General features: G+C 45.6%; 1 protein-coding gene across 1 annotated transcript in view; it reads right to left on the bottom strand.

Moving 5' to 3' along the window:
- The window catches only part of LOC122448388 (translation initiation factor IF-2-like), a 29,232-nt gene extending 13,036 nt beyond the window's left edge, over nucleotides 1–16,196 (bottom strand). The window contains exons 1-2 of the mRNA XM_043479664.1: nucleotides 16,022–16,196; nucleotides 14,794–14,894 (exon numbers count right to left, since the gene is read on the bottom strand). Of these exons, the coding sequence (XP_043335599.1) occupies nucleotides 14,794–14,894; nucleotides 16,022–16,196 (276 nt within the window). The remainder of the gene's footprint in view (nucleotides 1–14,793; nucleotides 14,895–16,021) is intronic.
- Between the last annotated feature and the right edge of the window lie 3,377 nt (nucleotides 16,197–19,573).

The following is a 19,573-nucleotide window of genomic DNA, read 5'->3' as shown; positions in this document are numbered from 1 at the left end:
TTAACTCAGTGGCCTCCACTTCAGAAAGGAAGCTGAAATCTGAGCTCAGGTAGCATTATTATACAAATAACCTTGAGTCTGCTCAAGTTATCTTAAAAATACGTTATTAGCAGGATCTCCTATAAAAGTCAAGATAGAGACTCCTGTAACCATCCTTTGCTTAGCCTAGTCATCAATTTGAATTATGTCCTTCATTCCTTCTTTAATAAATATTAACTGTAACCCACAGCATGGAGAATTCTGGCAGCTAATAGACTAATTTCTGTTCCAAAGAGGGGTAAGATGTTATATTTTCCAATAGTCAGTTTGGATGAGCTCCCAAAACTGTATATGCCAGTTGTACTTGTTATTGTAATTACATCATTTAATTCACTATTACATAAACCAATGGAATATGAGTGCTGGAAGAAAGATGTTGTTTCTATGCAAATTAAATTGAATATAGCTTGATGAGAATAAGTGTGAATTGCTAAAAATAAATTCTTAGTGAATATGAGCAAGACAACTTTAAAAGGGAGTGGGAATCCTCAAACATCTTGCGAAAAGGCAGATCCTCATTACTGGTCTGGGGCAAGCCTAGGAGTCTGCATTTCTCATGAGCTCCCAGCTAAGGCCAATGCTGCCAGTCCCAGAATGCACTTGGAGGAGTGATGCTCTCAAGGCCATTGGCACTGGGGCAGAGGCCAGGATGCCCCTTGGCAGGAAGCAGAGGTCCCAAATGGTCCTTTAATCATGTCATCAACACAATATAATTTGCCTTTCATTTTGTCAATGAAGAATTTGAAGAGGGGAAAAAAAAGGGAAGCTGTATTAAAAGGATAAGTGCAAGGAAGGATGGCAAGGCCATGCATTCTTCATGAGAGAAAGGAGGAAGCCCCAAGGGGAAGGAGTTGGGCCCATCTGAGTAAGAAAACCCACCGCTTGTGTCTGAATGCGATCTCCTCTGGGAAGCAAATGGAATATAGTCACCTGGTGACCAACTGCAGGAACATGTGATGGGGTCTAGAACACTCATTGGTTACACCGTCAAGAAGAGGGAGGGTGCGGTTTATGGTGGAAGCCGCACTAGGGCAGAGAGTTTCAAAACTTCTCCTCACACCATTCATGCCATAACTGTTACTGTTCCCTGCACATGGTCATCTGATCACCATCACTCTCAAGATCCGGATATTCCCCTGCCCCCTCTTGGCTGCCCCTTTGGGCTCAACCCCCTCTCCCCAGCCCCGTGGCTTTGCTTTTTCTAGAATGTATATGGATGGAGCCACACAGCATGCAGCCTCTGAGTCTGGTTTCTTTCACTTCACTAATGCATTTGGGACGCTCTCTGTTGGTTGGTGTGTCAACGGTCCCGTCCTTTTTCTTTGCCAAGTGATAGCTCATTGCTGGGATGTACGGCAATGTGTTTGTCCATCTCCAGCTGAGAGACCTTTGAGTTGTTTGGGCTCCTCATGATTACGAGTAGCTGCTATAAATATTTGAATGCAAATTTTTGTGAGAATATAAGGTTCCATTTCTCTTAGGTAAATAAATACCTAAGAGTGAGATTGCTGGGTTCCCATGGTAAGTGTATATTTACAAAAAACCTGCCAATCTTTCCAGAGTGGCCGGCACTGTTTTTTGCCCTTCCCTAGGTGATAGCTGACGGAGAAGGCAATGGCACCCCACTCCAGCACTCTTGCCTAGAAAATCCCATGGACGGAGTAGCCTGGTAGGCTGTAGTCCATGGGGTCGCTACTAGTCGGACACAACTGAGTGACTTCACTTTCCCTTTTCACTTTCATGCATTGGAGAAGGAAATGGCAACCCACTCCAGTGTTCTTGCCTGGAGAATCCCAGGGACAGGGGAGCCTGGTGGGCTGCCGTCTGTGGGGTCGCACAGGGTCGGACATGACTGAAGCGACTTAGCAGCAGCAGCAGCAGGTGATAGCTGAGTGGTCTTTCTGAGCTGCATTCCAGGCATTGCCCCCAGCCCCTGGACACACAACAGTTTTCATGTCAGAATCTCAGAGAGGTAGCTGCCAGGAGCAAGGAACCACGAAAGAGAAGCTGCGGTCAGAGGCTCTGCAAAAGTCAGGGAGGCTGGGCTTACCTCCCCCAGCCACTCCCGGCTTCTAAACCCATCTGCTGAAGCCCTGCGCCTCCTCTCTGAGGGAGGCTTGGAGCCCACCTCTCTCCCAGCAAATGTGCAACCTCCCAAACACCACCCTCCTGGGTCAGGCTTTGTTGCCAGATAATGTGACTTTGTAAAGAAGCCCTTCTCCTCCCCCCCTCAAAAGGAGGCTAAGAAAGGCTCTCAGATCAATCCTCAGCAGATACACGGAGTCACAAAGCTCCGGCAAATCCTTTATTCTCCCTTTGGAGCAGCTGCTGCAGCACCCCCACCCCACAGAGCCGGCCCCCAGTGGAAACCTGAAAACTGTTCATATCATTTAATCCTGTTGAAAATCCTCTCTGCTCTTTCACTGAGGTGCGGTCGGCCGAGGTAAAACCTGGGCTTAATTCATATGTTGGAAGGGAGATGAAAGGTGTCATCACATGATCTGACATCCTATCCAGGAGGCTGACTCTTCCCTAATGTGGAAGAGTCATAACCCCTGACTGAGAGGAGCTAAAGTCAAGTCTTCAAGGAAAAGTACTATTTGGGCTTTCTTTTACTATGCCCTCACTTTAGAAGACAGCAAAACTGCAGAAGCAAAGTAGGTGGTGTGAGGGGATTTGAGTAGCCTTACACTCTGGCTCATTCATGTTAAGAATCTACCAGATTTTTTACACTTCATGCCAGACATGGTGAAAGAAGACTCTTAAGACCATTTTTACCCTATTGCCGATCACAGCCATGAGGCTTGGGTCTCTCTCCTGGTACCAAAGAGTGTGAGATCTTAAAACCAAGTTCTTTAATTTTCAGAGATTGATCCTAAGATATTGATATATCCCGAATGATCATCAGACCTACTCTTTTTTCTTCTAGAACTCATTGATACTTGTCAGTACCAACAGGCCCCCAGGCCTTCTCTGTCCTTTCCAGGCTGGGAGAAGACTTCTTATGAGTTCCATGGGTCATACAGTTAGAGAGAAAGCAAAAGAACATAGGAAACTGTATGCATAATTTCAAAGACTACATTCTTTCTGGCTTGTTTTGAGACCCAAATAGGATTTGGAGAGTAAGTGGTCCCAGGTGGCTAATTTAGGGTGACTTCCCTATGAGGAAAACTATTATAAGGCCCCCATGAAAACCCCAGTCTCCTGGCAGATGACATTTATTTACCTTCCACTGTGTGAGGGATGGTCTAGGAAGCATGCTGGAGAAACACAGATGGAAGGGCCATCCTGGAGAGTTTGTCATCCTATGGCCCTTGAAATATTTGGACAGCAGCAGGCAGATGAAGCCTGTGGTCAGTGTTCCCCATCTCTGTTACCTGTTGGGATCACCTGGGGAACTTTGAAGAGTGTAGAGACCTGGGTCCCACCCCCAGAGACCCTAGTTTAATGGGTCACAGTTGCAGGCTGGGCACTGAGACTCTAAATCTTCCAGTGTATAGCCATGGTTGAAACATGCCTCTGGACAAACAATGTCCTAAGTGGGCAGATAAACGCATGACATAACCAGAGCCTTCTGTCCCCTGGAGGGCCCATCAGGGGTGTGTCTCATAGTGCTATGGGCCAGGGAAGCTAGGTGAGAGGAAGCTGTAGGATACATAACAATGGGGCTCTGCAGTGGTCATGAGAGAGAAACTGGGAAAATGTCACATTAGCACTTGTCACATGGGGCATGGGAGTGGGTGCCAGAGGACTAGGAATGCGTGGAAGAGCCCTGAGTGCAGGGCGTTTCTTCTGGATCATGCTTGCTTTGCGATCAAATTTTTCTCATGCCTCTAGAGGCAATAAAGCATAAGGAATAAGAGACTTCGGTTAGAACCCCAGTGATGCTTTGATTAGTGCTGTCATTTGGGCAAGTGAGCCCCTCTAAGCCTCAGTTTTCCTGTCTGTAGAATGGAAATGATAATAGTGCTTTCCTCATAGGGCGGTTGGGAAGCTGAAATAATTATGTAAAATAGTTAGCTCGATGCTTGGCATGTGGGAAACTTCTCATGTGTTTTAGCTGCATTTACAGTTATCCTCATGCCCAGGGTGTGGGGTGAAGACCAAAGGTCAGTGTTAATCCAGGGGTAGGAGGCGATGAGACATGGGTGAAGTTTTTCTGACTGAACAGAATGGGAACTAAAAAATATGAAAAACTCCAGAAGCTAAGACTGACGAGCTCTTCAAGAGAGACACCCTGGGGTTTCCCCGGTGGCCCAGTGGTTAAGAATTTGCCTGACAATGCAGAGGACATGGGGTTCGATCCCTGGTCCGGGAACCTCCCACCGCCACAACTCCTGAAGCCCCTGGCGGGGCCTGCACTCTGCAAGGGAAGCCGCCACGGCGGGGACCCCTCACCCCGTGGGGAAGAGACCCCGCTCCCGCCACAGGGGAAGCTGCATGCAGCAAGGAGGACCCAGTGCAGTCAGAAGGAAATGAAAATAAATGAATAAATGCACCCTTTTTAAAAAGACACCCCGACGGGTACCTTTGAGCTCTGAGCAGCTTCTTCTCTCTGAGGAGGCCTGTGTTGGTTGCACTTTCAGAGAAGAGGCTAGCATGTTAACCAGGGCTTGAGGCTGGGGGTGATGAAGTAATTGTGCCATGAAGAACTTGTCGGGTCGGTTTCAGTTGAAAGTGGAGCGTCTAGAGGAGCAGTAACACCGGCCTGTGGACGGAGCTTGACTCTATAGGCAGCGCAGCAGAGTGGGTGGGGGGCTTGGCCGTCAGTGACAGGGGGTGCGTCCTGGGGCGGAGTGAGCGCACCCAGGGGAGGAGGGCATGGGAGAGACACTGGGTGTGTGATGGCTGTTTGGAAGCATGTGAGTGTGTGTGTGTGTGAGTGTGTGTGTGTGAGTTATGTGTGTGTGTGGGTGTGTGAGTGTGTGAATGTGTGTGAGTGTGTTTGTGAGAGTGTGTGTGTGTGAGTGTGTGTGTGTGAGAGTATGTGAGTGTGTGTGTGAGTATGTGTATGTGAGTGTGTGTTTGTGTGTGAATGTGTGTGTATGTGAGTGTGTGTGTTTGTGAGAGTGTGTGTGTGAGTATGTGAGAGTGTGTGACTGTGTGAATGTGTGTGTTAGTATGTATGTGGGTGTGTGTGAGTGTGTGTGAGTGTGTGTGTGAAAGTGTGAGAGTGTGTGTGAGAGTGTGTGTGTGTGAGAGTATATGAGTGTGTGTGTGTATGTGAGAGTGTGTGTGAGTGAGTGTGTGTGTGTCAAGAGAGGCTCAGCTTGAGGCCAGTGAAGAGCCCACTCTGACGTGAGAGGGCTTGTGGAGGTTTCTGGCTTTGAACCTGCACTTCTTTTGTGTGGCCCCTGGAAACGTGAGAAGGCTGGCAGGAAGGATCCCATGTTCACTAGAGATGGAATTGAACACCTCCCTGTTGGGTGGACACGGCTGTAGCCTCTTCACACACGCTGCTAGGTGGGTGTGTGAAGTTCCTCATCCTAAGAAGCTGTGGCTGACTCTGAAGCCCCTTTTCATGCAGAGGCTTGGATGCTCCCTGTCCCCTCTGGGAGGCTCTGCTCCCTGCCCCCTTCGTGGAGAAACCTTATTGCATTTATAAAGTCCGGGAGGGCTGACCTGTCAGCTGCCAAACAGCTCCCTAAGATCTCCTAAGCAGGGTGCTTCTCGCAGTCAAATGTACAGAAGAATTGCTTTGAAAAATTGTTAAATAGGGACTTCCCTGGTTGCCCAGTGGTTAAGACTCTGTGCTCCCAGGGACCTGGATTCCATCTCTGGTCAGGGAACTAGATCCTACGCATTGCAACTGAGACCCAGTGCAGCCAATAAATAAATAAAATTGTTAAACAGATTCGTTCCTCTGGCCCACAGCAATGCAGATGTAACACAGCAGGGGTGGGGCCTGAGAAGCTGCTTTTTAACAAGCTTCTACATGCTCCTGCTGCTGGGCCAAGGTCCACACTTTGCATAGCCTGCCCCAGCCCCTCTTGGCGTTTTGAGTATGTGCCTTTGCTTACCAGCTGGGTTAGGGGTGGAGGGGGCAATTGAATATTAGTCAATTCTCTAGGTGCTGTGTGTTGGGATTCTGGCCTCATGTAGGGCTTCTCAGGGCAAGCTTATTAATAGGACTCAAATGTTGAACCTTTTAGAGGAGAATTTTCGTAAACCAGAGTGTGTGATGTCAAGTTCTTCGAAGAAGAACTGCCATTTCTTACTGGGTCCCGTTTTGGCACGTGAGACATGAAGGATAAGATGAGAATGAGACATTTTGCAAATCTAGAGTCTGTATGTCAACGATGCTTTGGTGTAACATACTTTTTTTTTAAACCTGGGGGATGCTGAGAAGAAGGCAGGCTTCTCCTCTTAACGAACTTTTAGACAATTTTGTCCACTCTGCTGAGCTTCCTTTGCAGTTTGAATCTCAAAACCAAAATTTTCCACAGGGGATTCTTTTGTTTCTTCTGGATCTGCCAGAATGAAATCCTCAATTAAGTTTGACCCCACCCCACTTTCTTCCTGGACCTCACAAATGACACTTAGAATGTGAACAGAATCTCTTTTTTGAAGGAGCAAAGACCAATCTCGATGTTCTGTTAAAACAAAGACATCTGGATTGACAGTCCCGGTTTTTTCAAACACGTGGACTTCTGAGCTTTGGTAACTTAAGTGGGGTGTAAGTTTCTGCTGCCTCTCAAAGCCTCAAAGGTTCCCCTATTATGGCTGAGCTGAGAAATCAGAACAGTTCAGAGTTTGGTGTAAACAAGTCCTCTTAATTCCTATTTGGGGTTTGTCACTACTTGAATAGCTGAGCAGTCTCTGTGTGGAGTCATTTTACTTAACCATTCTCATTTTGTAGACTCATCACCCATCCCAAGGTGGCCCTAAATGGAGTGAGGCCCAGTGTCCCCACGAAAGGAGGTGATTCTTAGGCAACAACTGGAGTTTATTTTGATCTCTATCTTTTGAAGCCAGAAACTGTTCATGTGTAACTTTAAAGAAAACTGTGATTTTTTTTTTCTCCTAGAGCAAAGCTGTAATTTGAAGTCAGGATTCTATTAAAAACAGACAAATAATTCCCATTCCTTCCTGGTCCTGCCTATTGTTTTCCTAAGTTTGTTTGGATTCTCAGATTGAATCCTGCTGGCTAACCTTCCAAAGAGAGGGTCCCGGCTGCTGCCATCCAGCGAGGTGACTGTCTCCTAAGCTCTTTGGGGAACACATCCTGTTTCCCCATCAAAGAGGCATTTGGAGGATGTGGGAGACTGTCTCTTGTCTTCCCTATTCAGACAGCCTTTATTTCCTCCCTGTGTTTTGTCTATAGACTGCTAGTCTTCCGAAGAACTGTCCCTAGCAAGAAATGTTGGTCGAGAGCCAATCTCATTTGTAGGTCATAAGCAGTAAACCATGGGGTTGGTTGAAGGAACCCGTGTCCTGCCCCCAGCAAGTGGTCCCCCTCCACCATCCCGCGGACACACACATCAAAGACAAAGATCTGATACTCACACGGTACCTCTAGATGCCTTCACTGATGATGCTCCAAGTGTGCCACATCCTTCCACGCCTTGGAAGGCGTTCCTAATCCTGTGACCATGGCTCCTTTTTCCCGAGGGGCCCTAAGGTGGCCAAGACTTTTCATGTAGCCAGTGTTCACTAATCAGAGCCTGGGTGTTAGTTGCAGCCTAGGAGCCATACATGAGTCAGGTGCTGACTTTTCTTTTGAAAGGAAATGATTCTGGAGACCGTGACACAGAGATATCATCATTTTTCTGTGACTTTGACTTTCTCTTTTCCTGGGTCCACACGGCCATGCTGGCCTGGATCAGGAGAGCAATGCCACCCTGCCCTGGATCTCCTTGCTCTGAGCATGGTGTAGGTTCTTACCAGGGCTTGCTGAGAAAATTCCTAGTTGAGCAACAATGAAAGAGGAAACTTTCTTCCCCTCAATCTAAACCCGAAAGATCCACTGCTGATTAAATATATCTGGTCAAGAATCACTTCTCTTAAGCTCTAACCTGAAACCTCTAAACCCTGAATATTCTTTCCCAGAATATTCCAGAGACAACTGGGCAAGCTGTAAGATTTCCAAGTTGCTTTTTCCTTAGGGAGAATGAGTGATGTTTGAGCTGGGCAGACGCGGAGCTCTGCGCATCCTGATAAAGATAGGGACTTTAGGCTAGCAGAGAAAAAAATCCAAATAAACAGATTTTCAAACAAACCAGCTTTCCTTTTGGTAGCTGAAAAGGAAACCCCACATCCAGGAGGAATGCAGATCAAAGCAGAGTCTACAAGTGATGCAGAAACACATAAAATAACAAACAAGCCTGGTGGGAAGAGGGACCTTTCTGTAAAAGAATAGGCCTCTTCAAATTACACTGAAATTGAATGCAAGATCGCAGGCAAAGATACATGAATTGGGAATACAAAGCTATAGTTTCTTTCCCCTTTTTTGGAGCCGAGGGTATACCTTTGATAGGTCAGATTGAAAGCCACTAAAAGCAACGGACAAAAGATAGGCCCCTTGTTGGAAACCTTGCCGAGCCTACATTTTGCATTGCCTTGGTCTCCCTCTTTCTCGGTATAAAGTGGATGGAATAATGAATCCGTTCTGGTTGTAAAGGTGGAACCCGAATCATAGTGGTCTCTGAGCATTCCATGTCAAAAACTGGGCCTTTTCACGCTGGCAAACCTGGTTCTAGAAGTTGTCCCAGGTGAGTTGCAGATTTAAAATTGTTGACCTGATGACATCCTCATTCAGAGGCTATCCTTTTCCCTGACGTTAAAATTTATTTGGGTCAAAATCTCAATTGGATCATAGGTGGCAAGCTGCAAAACCAGTCTTAGGACACTTTATCTTTGGGAATTAAGCTCCTTTAAAATCCTATCTGTGTTCTGATAGTGAGGTGCTGAGTGGCTACCAAAGACACAGACTTCTATTGGTTGCTATCACTCACTATTTAAATGTTGAAGTAACTGTCAGTGTTAAGCATATGCTTTCTGAGAACCGTTGGAATAAATGCTTGTGCTATGGTGCTAAGTCACTTCAGTCTTGTCCAACTCATTGTGACCCCATGGACTGTAACCCGTCAGGCTCCCCTGTCCATGGAATTCTCCAGGCAAGAATACTGGAGGGGGCTGCTATTTCCTTCTCCAGGGGATCTTTCTGACCTAGGGATCGAATCTGTGTTTAATGTCTCCTGAATTGGCGGGCAGGTTGTTTACCACTAGTCCCACGTGGGAAGTCCTGGAATAAATGGTTGGTGGAGCTTGAATCCTCTTTAAAGGACCTTGGATTGTTAACTGCATGTTTAGTTGAGCTTCTAGCTCATTTCCTACCTCCATTTGGAACGGGAAGAGAGGCAGTATCAGCTTCACCTGGGAGCATTACCTGAGGTCTATTCCTCATGGTGGAACTTCGAGTCCCTGCATGTTTATGGTATCTTCCAGTGTACTGGCTGGTGCCAAGTTGCTCTCCAGGGTGGCTGCCTCCGTTCCAACCCTGCCACTGCGTAATAATAATTCTGTGTCCTATTGTTTCATCCTTTTCCTAACACTGATATCATACTTATTTATTTTTTTATTTTACCAAATTTTGACGACTGGAAAACTGTACTTTGTTTCAATTTGCACTTTCCTGACTACTTGAGAAACTGATTCCCTTTCTAGATGATGATTAGACATCTGAACTTCCTCTTCAGTAAACACATCTTTTGCCCATTTTCTCTCCCTTCTGAGTTGCTGGTCTTTCTCTTGCCTGTTTGTGGGAGTGAATTCCCTCTTCCAGACAGTGATTCTTTACCATGCATGACCAGCATTGCAGTTACCCTCTTCCAGTGTGTGGCTTGAGTCTATTTTTTTAACGGTGTCTTTTATATGTGTAATTCTATTTATTTGTTTTGTTTTTGGCTGTGCTGGGTTTTCGTTGCCCTGTGGGCTTTTCTCCCGTGGCAGTGAGTGGGCTGCTCTCTGGCTGTGGTGTGAGGGTTCCTTGCGGTGGCTTCTCTTGTTGGGGAGCACCGGCTCTAGGGTGCACAGGGGTCAATATTTGCAGCAGTGGGCTCAGTTAGTTGCAGTTCCTAGGCTCCAGAGCACAGGCTTAGTAGTTGTGGTACATAGGCTTTGTTGTTCCACAGCGTGTGGAATCTTCCCAGACCAGAGATTGAACCTGTGTCTCCTATGTTGGCAGGCAGATTCTTTGCCACTAAACCAACGGGGAAGCCTTGGTGTCTTTTAATATACAGAAATGTTAACTTTTAATGTTGCTGAATTTATTCATCTCTATTTTTGTGATTTGTGAGGTTTGGGGTTTCTTTTTTTTTTGGTATGTTGTTGAGAACCTTACCCTCAAGTCATAACAGATTCTCCTGTATTGTCCCCATTAGGCCTTTAGACCGCCTGAATAGACTTGTGTGTGTGGCGTAGAGCAGGGACCTAATTTTGTGTGTAATGAGCTGTCCCACCTACAACATAAATACATAGTCCATTGCTTCCTCATCTGTTACCTGTAACATTTTCATGTACAAATGCGACTGTTTCAAGAGTCTCTATTCTGTTCTATTTATTTTCATATCTGTGCCAATACTATAGTATATTCATCACCATCACTGTACTTATTGATAAAAATATTGAATATTTGGGAAATGAGTTTCTCCCTCCATTCATCCTCATTCTCTTTAAAAACTGACCTGGCTGTAATTGGGCCTTTGCTCCTCTGTGTAGAATTTATAATCTGATTATTAAGGTTCATAAAAAAACATATAGACATTTTTATTGAAATTACATTAAAATTATATTTTAATTTACTGATTAACATTTTTATGATTTTGGCTTTCCATCCATGAACATGGTATAATACTTTGAGTATTAAATTTATTTATTAATGCCCTTCAATGATTCATTTGTCTATGAAATACTTGCATATTTTTTGTTAGTTTCTTAGGTACCTTATATATATCTTTGGCAGTTTCTATTGTTTGCCACCGAGAACTCTGGCATATGCATTCACATTTATGCTCCCAACTGAAGGTCTTAGGTGTTCAGTGAAAGTGAAAGTCACTCAGTCGTGTCTGACTCTTTGCGACTCCATACAGTCCATGGAATTCTCCAGGCCAGAATACTAGAGTGGGTAGCTTTTTCCTCCTGGGGAAAAGATCCCTCCTGGGTGGGGATCTTCCCAACCCAGGAACTGAATCCAGGTCTCCCGCATTGCAGGCAGATTCTTTACCAGCTGAGCCACAAGGGAAGCCCAAGAATACTGGAGTGGGTAGCCTGTCCCTTCTCCAGTGGATCTTCCCGACCCAGGAATGGAACTGGGGTCTCCTGCAGGGGGCTGTATAAAGCATGGCTCTTGCCTTTGTGTCTCACATTTTCACTGAGGAGCCAAGACACATGGAATGCCAATCATCGTCAGAGCAAGTTGGTGCTGAGTAGTACAGAAGAGGGAAGAGGCTATAGATGAAGTGTTTAGTTGGAGAGGGTCTCATAAAACAAATGCAGCTGGAAAGTTGAGTTAGATTTTGATAAGATAAGATGTATAAGTTGGAAGAAAGTCTGTGAACATAAATTTAAGCCTATGAACATCAACATGTGTTCAAGCAACAGAAGTTTGGGGTTAGTGAGAGACAAGCTTGTGGCCAGACTCTCGATGACCTTGAGTGCCAGGATAAAGCACTTGAGCTCCATCTTCTTCATAGCGAGGCTTCCGAAGCTGGATGATACATCAAATTGTAATAGTTTGTTTCCTTTCTACAAAGACGCATGAGAAGCCCACTTTCCTTGTGATAAATCTTTTAAATTTATTTAGATTCAGAGCTGGGTGTGAGTGGAGGCACAGCAGTTGCTCTACATGGAATCAGTACATTAAGGATAAGTTTTAGAGTGGGCCTCGGTCTCAAACATTAGGAAAAGCTTTCGTTCTAAGAACTGCCAAGGAAGTGTGGCCCAAGTACAGTGTACAACGTATCTTCTTTTTACCTTCATTTTCTTCCTGTAAAAAGCATCTTATTACCAGCACTTCCCAAGGTACTATCTTGGGGTTTCCTGAGAAATGGTCGAAGCATGGGCTAGAGCTGCCTGAGAAATACAAAGGGGTCTCCAGCTGTCCATGACCTTCATGAAATAGTTCTCATGACTTTCCACTGTCCAACAGGTGATTTATTTCCTTCTCCCTCAAAATGTGTTTTCAATTCATTGAAAGTTTGCATGTTCTTTCTTCACTGAGCATCGTGCCCTCTTCCCTGAAAGAGCCAGAGACCTGTCTTAGCTGCTGTGGCGGGGTCGCCTGAGAGTGGTGGGGGGCTGGCAGGACCTGTGCAGTAGGGGCTGGGGTTGGGGCTGCCAGCCGTCAGAGGAGGCCTCCAGGACGGCCACCTTCTCCTCTTAAAGCCAGGACACAGCTCTCTGAAAGAGCCGCAGAGCATGCCTGCTGGGCCTGTGCTAGCACTTGGAAATCCAAGGAGTTATCATTCATCGGGAATGTTGATGTTCCAGGAAGACAGTAGCAGACCACGCTGCTGAACATTTCATTCTTGGAAGCAACAGAAGGCTCGGAGTCCACAGTATCCTTCAGTTCCTTCCCCTCACCCAGAATCTCTGCTCTTTCAGCTGCCCCCTTCCATTCTTCCTTCTCTAGCCTTCATCCCCTACAGCAGGGGGATTTTGCAATGAAATCCCTGGCCATTTTGCAATGAAAGGCCAACAAAAATGCACCCTGTTATTTCCGAGCACCCCCTCCAACCCCTACCAACACACATGCGTATGTCAGTGAGTCAACACCCAGCGCTCAGGATATAGTGGGCGTCAGATTTCTAGGCAATGGGCAGCCTGTCCCAAGTGAGATGTGTGTCCCGACACCACATAAGGCTCCTTGGAAACAATAGCTCCAGATAAACTTGACAGTTGTTAGGCTATTATCTCTCAGCTCTAAGCTCTCCCTGTATACTCTGTAATTCTGGGGCTCAGAGCCCATTAATCCTGGTTTAGCTTTGCCAGCTGCTGCCCATAGGGGGTGCTAGATTGAGACAAGGTTGGAGGAGGCAGTCGGAGCTTTCTGTTTGAATGGGCATCACCGGAGCATCCTTTATTCTCTGGCAGCAGGAGTTAGTTGCGGTTTGTGGTTTATTTCCCATTCACAGCACCAGCTCGCTCGCACCCCCTCAGGCGCTCGGCACCAGTCGCTGGGGGCTAACCCTCTGGAGTGGCTGAGTCCTCATCCTTTTCAGTGGCCTCTTCTCAGTTCTGCAGGGCCCCTCCTCTCCTCCATCTAAATTTTAATAATTCCAGTTTCTTACCTTTGTTTCCCCAGCCCTGGGGGTGCAGGCTGCTTCCTCCGGCTCTGTCTCCTGAGACTCTGGCCTTCCCTTTTTGTCTCTTCAGTTATTAATTGGAACTTTATGCCAGGTTAACAATTCCTTCTATTACATTCTCTCTTCACTCTGGTGTGATTTCTGACTGCACCTGAGCAGACCAGTGGTTCTCAAGTTTTAAAGTGCATCGGAAACGCCTCATGAAAGCACAGATTTCTGGGCCCATTTCTAGAGTTTCCAATCCCATTGTTCTGGATGGGTCCAGGGATTCTCATTTCTGGCAAGTTCTCAAGGGATGCTGACCCTGCTGGTCCAGCAGTCACACTTGGAGAACACTGCACCGGACAATGCCACCTGCCCCACATAAACCCCATTGGTTAATGAGTTAATGATTTTTTTTTTTATCTTTCTATTTTTGGCCATGCTGGCTCTTTGTTGCTGTGCGTGGGCTTTCTCTAGCTGCATCGAGTGGAGGCTGCTCTCTAGTTGTGTGAGGGCGTCATTGCAGTGGCTTCTCTTGTTGCAGAGCATGGGCTCTAGGCGTGTAGGCTACAGTACTGGGGGCATGTGGGGTCATTTGTTGTGGCTCACAGGCTTGGTTGCTCCATGGCATGTGGAATCTTCCCAGACCAGGGATAGAACCCATGTCCCCTGCTCTGGCATGTAGATTCTTAACCACTGCACTACCAAGAAAGTCCCTTAATGATGTTTTAAAAATGAAGTAATATGAGGTCCGGGATGCTACCACGTGCCAAAATAATAAGAAAGGGCCCACACCTCACCAGATTTCCTGCAGCGTGATGGGTCAGGAGGTGTCACTCCAGAACAATGTGTGAGACAGACTTCTGGCATTTCAGAACCCACAGGTCTTGGGTCAGGATGGATTCAAGGAGGGACGACGTCTCAGTGGTTCTGCACAGTAGTATGTTTGAACAAATACAGATTTTCCCCTATATATTTTATCGTGCCAATAAATGGATATAAAAAGTCCATATCCTACACCTGGCCAAGCTGAATGGCTTCATCTTTGACTGTTCTTCACACTCTTTACTTAAAGTATACATAGTGGTCTTATTTTTATTTCCCACCCTGCATGTTCTGGGAGGGCAGTGAGGATCCTAAATCCTCCTCGAAGGAATAGAAACCATGTAGTAAGGAGACACTGCTCTTCTGCAACTCCTTAGCGCCATGCTTGGCTTGGTTGGCAGTGAGGTGAGGAGACCAGGCAAGGGAATTGGAGCATGAAGGTCATCAGAAATCCAGAGGGAGGAGTCTGGTGAGGGGCAAGATGGGAATGCCGAAGCTCACTGAAACCAGTTACCGTGACTATGCAACGGATTCCCCACAAACGAGTGACTCAAACCAGCAGCAGCAAAAATATTCGTTAATAACAATATTTATTTTGCTTGTAAATCAGTAATTCGGGCAGGGTTTGGTGGGAATAGCTCACCTCTACTCGATTCAGGGTTCTTTGGAGCAGCTTGAAGGCTGGACTGGAGGTCTTGTGATGGTGTCCTGTGGTGGATGCTAGTCGAGGGGCCTTAGGTGGAACTGTTGGGGGGAGCGTCAACATCCGGCCTTTCAACGGTGGCTAACCTGGTGGCTAGGTGCCCAAGTGTGAATAGGGAGAGAAGGAGACAGCGAGAGATGGAGAGAGACATGGGCACCAGGCAGAAACGGCACCTTTTACATGACCTAGCAGCCTTGGAATTTCCATCGCACCACTACTGCCGTATTCTATCGACTGGTCAGAGCAGCTCCAGCCTTGGTTCAAGAGAAGGGAATCAGACCCTGCTTCGCAAACTGAGGCGTGTTGAGGTTCTCAAGAGTACAGAGGACTGGTGGTTTGGGGGAGAAAACAGTCTGCCATTCCATTTATTTTCATCGGAAGCCCTGGCCATCTTTACACAGACAGACCCAGTCTTCCCAGTCTCTGGGGATTGGAGCAGAGGGAGACACGTGATGGGAATGGAGCCAGTTGGATTCTGCCCTGGCTGAGAATGTAAGTAACTCAGACAGTGAGATGTTTGTATCCCTGGATCTACTCCTGGAGCCATTGTGGCCTGTGGACTGGAGAGCTGGGGTAGGAAAGGAGAAAAAAAGGAAAGAGGAGATGGAGTCTGTTCCTAGCGGTTCCCCAACTTCTTCAAAGTGCCCCACCGGATTTTGCCATCTTGAGTTATCTGAGGCACTCTTGTGTGGTTACAAAACAATGCCCTCTTTACTGAGCTAGTTTGCGTGAATTTCTCTAGTCTGGGTGGATTGCCAGGCAGGGGAAAAAGGATTGATTCCTCTCTGTTTTGCGCTAGGTTGTCCCTGGATCTGTTTTCCATGGCTCCTGCCCTTTGATTTTATGCTGCTTATCAAGGATGGCCCCACCTACCACACCCATAATTCCTCAACTGGTATTAAAGGCTCAAGCAAATGTCTTATGGAAAGAGGCCAGGGTAAGTAAATGAGCATTTATTTACAAACTAGCTAGATTTATTTTAAGTTTTATTTACACAAAAGGCCGCACGGGGAGATGTTTCATGAACACATTTTATTGATAAAAATAGGTGGAATACCCTATCGCGGTTTCTGCCAGGCTGCTGCCCACGTTCCTGGACCCACTGCTGGCTGACGGCGTCACGCCTCGGCCTCTGTGTGCTTTGATGCCAGCAGTGGGAACTGCTGACCTTCTTCAGAGGACCGCCCTTGGGCTACTGTCGCTGCTTTGTCCATCCTGCAAGCAGGGGTCCAGAAGAACCTGGGAGCTTGTGTCTGCTGGCGCGGCCTGGAGCCAGTGGCCGACAGTGTGGGTGTGTGGAAGCCCTGCTCACTTGCTTCCCGGCGGGACAGAGCGTGTGCCATCGTTCATGCCACAGGAGCCCACAGAATCAGACTGGGGCTGGGACGGGTCTGAAATGGCCACTTCCTGTGACTCACTTCTCCTGTCCTACTTCCCAACCTTCTCCTATTTCTCTGGGAGTTCTTCCTGAGTAAAAGAAGAACTTGATCAATTTAAGCACATGAGACCTTGTCTCAGGTTCTGCTTCTTGAGTATCCAGCCTAAGACAGGGACATTCTCTAAAATGGAATGTGGTATCATGGTAAGAGAAAAGTCTTTCAAATGATAGAATTTGGACTCTAATCCTTGCCTACAGAATTTATCTAATATACAGCCATGGACTCAGTTCACTTTCCTAATTTTGTCTCCATACGTAAAAATTGGAGGTAATAATCGCTACCTTGTGACTACAATCTTGTAAACATACCTATTTTATGTCTATAAATCTGTAATTATATCCTAAACAGTATTTGAAAGCTATGGGTCAACACTGTCCAATGGGCCTTTCTGTGATGATGCAAATGTTCTCTGTACAATTCAATACAATGGTCTCTAGGCATATACGGCTATTGAGCATTATAAATGTGGCTCATGTGACCAAGGAACTGAATGCTTCATCTCAATTAGCTTAAATTTAAGTATAAATAGTCACATGTTGCTAATGGCTGCTAAATGGACAGTTTGAGATTGATCGTGTGGCGGTATTGTAAAGTTAATTTCCTAATTTTTAATAATTGTATGGTTGATTATGTAAGCCTTGATTTTGGAAATACACACCAAAATATTTAAGGGTAAAGAAGCATTATGTCTGTTTTAACTTATTTTCAAATAATGTAGAGGAAATACATACTATCACTGTTTTATATATATATATATATGCTTCTATCATGTTCTCTATGGCAGAAATAGAAGGATATCATATATATATATATTCATATATCATGATTCTTGAACAATACAATGTGGGAATTGGGGCACTCAGCTTTGGCTCAGTCAAAAATCCACATAGAATTGAAAAGTACTTGTGCCTTGGTATTTGCCTTTCTCAGTGCTCTCAGGCTCTTGGAAACTGTAACCATCACCATGGAAACAAGCCTTGACTGGCCTGCTAGAGGAGGAGGGGCCTTGTGGAGGGAGACCCTGCCGTGTCGGTCATCCTGGCTCTCCCAGCTAAGGTCTCAGATATGAGTATGAGGCCATCTAACTCATCTACCTACCAGCTAACTCAACAGCTGACCTCATACATGAGTGAGCCCGGCCAAGAGCAGCAGAAGAACTGTGCTGCTGAGCCCAGCCCAAATTTGGCATCCCATGGTATCAGGGGCTAAAGGAGTGATGGTTGTTTTAAGCTACCATGTTTTGTGTGTTTTGTTTCCCAAGAAAAGGTAATTGACACAAAAGTGCTCCTCTAGAGAGCAGGATAAGATTGCAACACGCAAATATAACATGCCTTTAGGAATATGGATTTTTGACCTAAACCCTACCTTCCATCTCCTAGCTGTGTGATCTTTAAAAATTTCATTAACCGATTGCTTTTTCACATCTGAAAAATAGAAATGATAATACAACTTCTTATATCTATTCTGAGATTAAATTTTTAAAAATGCAAGTAAAAGACTCAGATAGTACTTGGCACATAATAAATGTTCCATAAATTGCTGGAGATGTGTGTGTGGTGGAGAAAGGCAAAGTAACACTGGGGTTGCAATCAGAGGTGGAGGATAATGTTAAGTACTCTGCATTAGGAAGAAAAAAGGAGAGTTTGATTCTTCTCTCTAATATCTTCTGGCTGTGTTATTTTTAGGCAAGTCATTTTTTTTTTCTAGACCTTGGTTACCTTGGAAAAAACTTTTATTGATGGACTAAACTGTCTCAGTGAATTTTTTCAGATTCCAAGGACTGTGATTTTATTTATTCTAATTCTGTTGTTTGTAAGAATCCCTTACTTTTCCAAAAAGAAGGTCATAGAGATCAGAGTCAGAATTCTAGGGTATAAGATGAAGATTTAAGGGCCAGGCAAATTCACACACAAACATAGCTGCACAAATTAATGTTGTTAGAAAAAGCTAATTACTAAGGAGTTCCAGGATGGAAGTATATCTTTTGAAGTTCATGATGGGTAGATTTCTATAAGAAATGGTGCCTTTCAGAGAGATTAATAACGGCTGAATCAATGTAAGGTGAGACATTAAATCATGTCACAGACTTCCTAGGAAGTTCAAAGGCATGTGTACTGAGGTCATGTTAGCTGCTATAACAAAAGAACTCAAAATGCATAATCACTCAAACATGATAAAACTAGTTTCATTCCTTGCAGGTGGATCTGCCAACCTGACATCTTTCTGTTTTTAACACAGGGTTTGATTCCATCCAGTGCAGGAGAAGAGAGCATGGATGATCACCTGTGAGGGATTTTATAGCGGTCACCGTAAAGTGACCCCTTCCATTCCACAGTCACATGACCACACCTAGCTGCAAGGGAGGATGGGAGAGAAAGTCTTGTGTGTTCAGAAAGAAGAGGAATCATGTTTTGTGAACTGCTCTCCAGTTTCTGCCTCGGCAGGTACTCACTGAATACAAGTAATCCTGGGGGCACAACAGTGAGGGGTGATAGGGAGCACTAAAGGGAAATATTGCCTCTGTGTCTAAACGGTGCCAGGGAGACATGCAACCCACGGACAGCCAGACCTCCCAGTCTCTAAGGAGCAGTGAGGCTTCTCAACTGATATGTAAAATCCCTTGATTGTAAAATGTTGGTGATGAATTTATTAAAAAAACAACAAATATGTAGAGTGTAGGGACTTACCTGGCAATTCAGTGGTTAAGATTCCAAGCTTCCACTGGAAGGACCTGGGTTTGATTCCTGATTGGGAAAATAAGATCCTACATGCTATCGAGTGGCCAAAAAAAAAAAAAGTATAGAATGTAAAGAAAATGCCTATGCAGGTCCAGTGTTCCCTACACATTTCAGGCTACCAATGTATAGTACCTATGTTGTGCTATGTGGGAAAGCCCTAGAAAATCAGATAAGAGCCTGGGAGGCAGATGACCTGCAGGTGACAATCAGCCTGGACTGCTCTAGGCAAAAGGATAAAGGGGAGAAATCAGCCCGAGTTCTCGTTAGGCCTCCCTCCCAGGCCTAGGAGAAGCTCCAAGGGGACAGGGAAAAGCCCTTTGATTAGAAATTTCCAGACCCTTTTCAAAGAAGAACTGGTCTTGTCTTCTGTTGCCGTGCAGGACGCAGTAAGAAAGCAGCCATCTACAAGCCAGAAAGAGAGCTCTCACTAGGAACCCAACTGACTATCACCTTGACCTCTGTCTTTTCAGCCTTCAGAAATGCTCAAAGGATCAAACATTGTGGAGACCACTGAGTGATATAGGATGCCCATTGTCACCTTAA

Source organism: Cervus canadensis, chromosome 10 (genome assembly GCF_019320065.1).
Source record: "Cervus canadensis isolate Bull #8, Minnesota chromosome 10, ASM1932006v1, whole genome shotgun sequence".
Taxonomy (NCBI): domain Eukaryota; kingdom Metazoa; phylum Chordata; class Mammalia; order Artiodactyla; family Cervidae; genus Cervus; species Cervus canadensis.
Note: the sequence above shows the minus strand (reverse complement) of the source record. Positions and strands in the feature narration are given on the sequence as shown.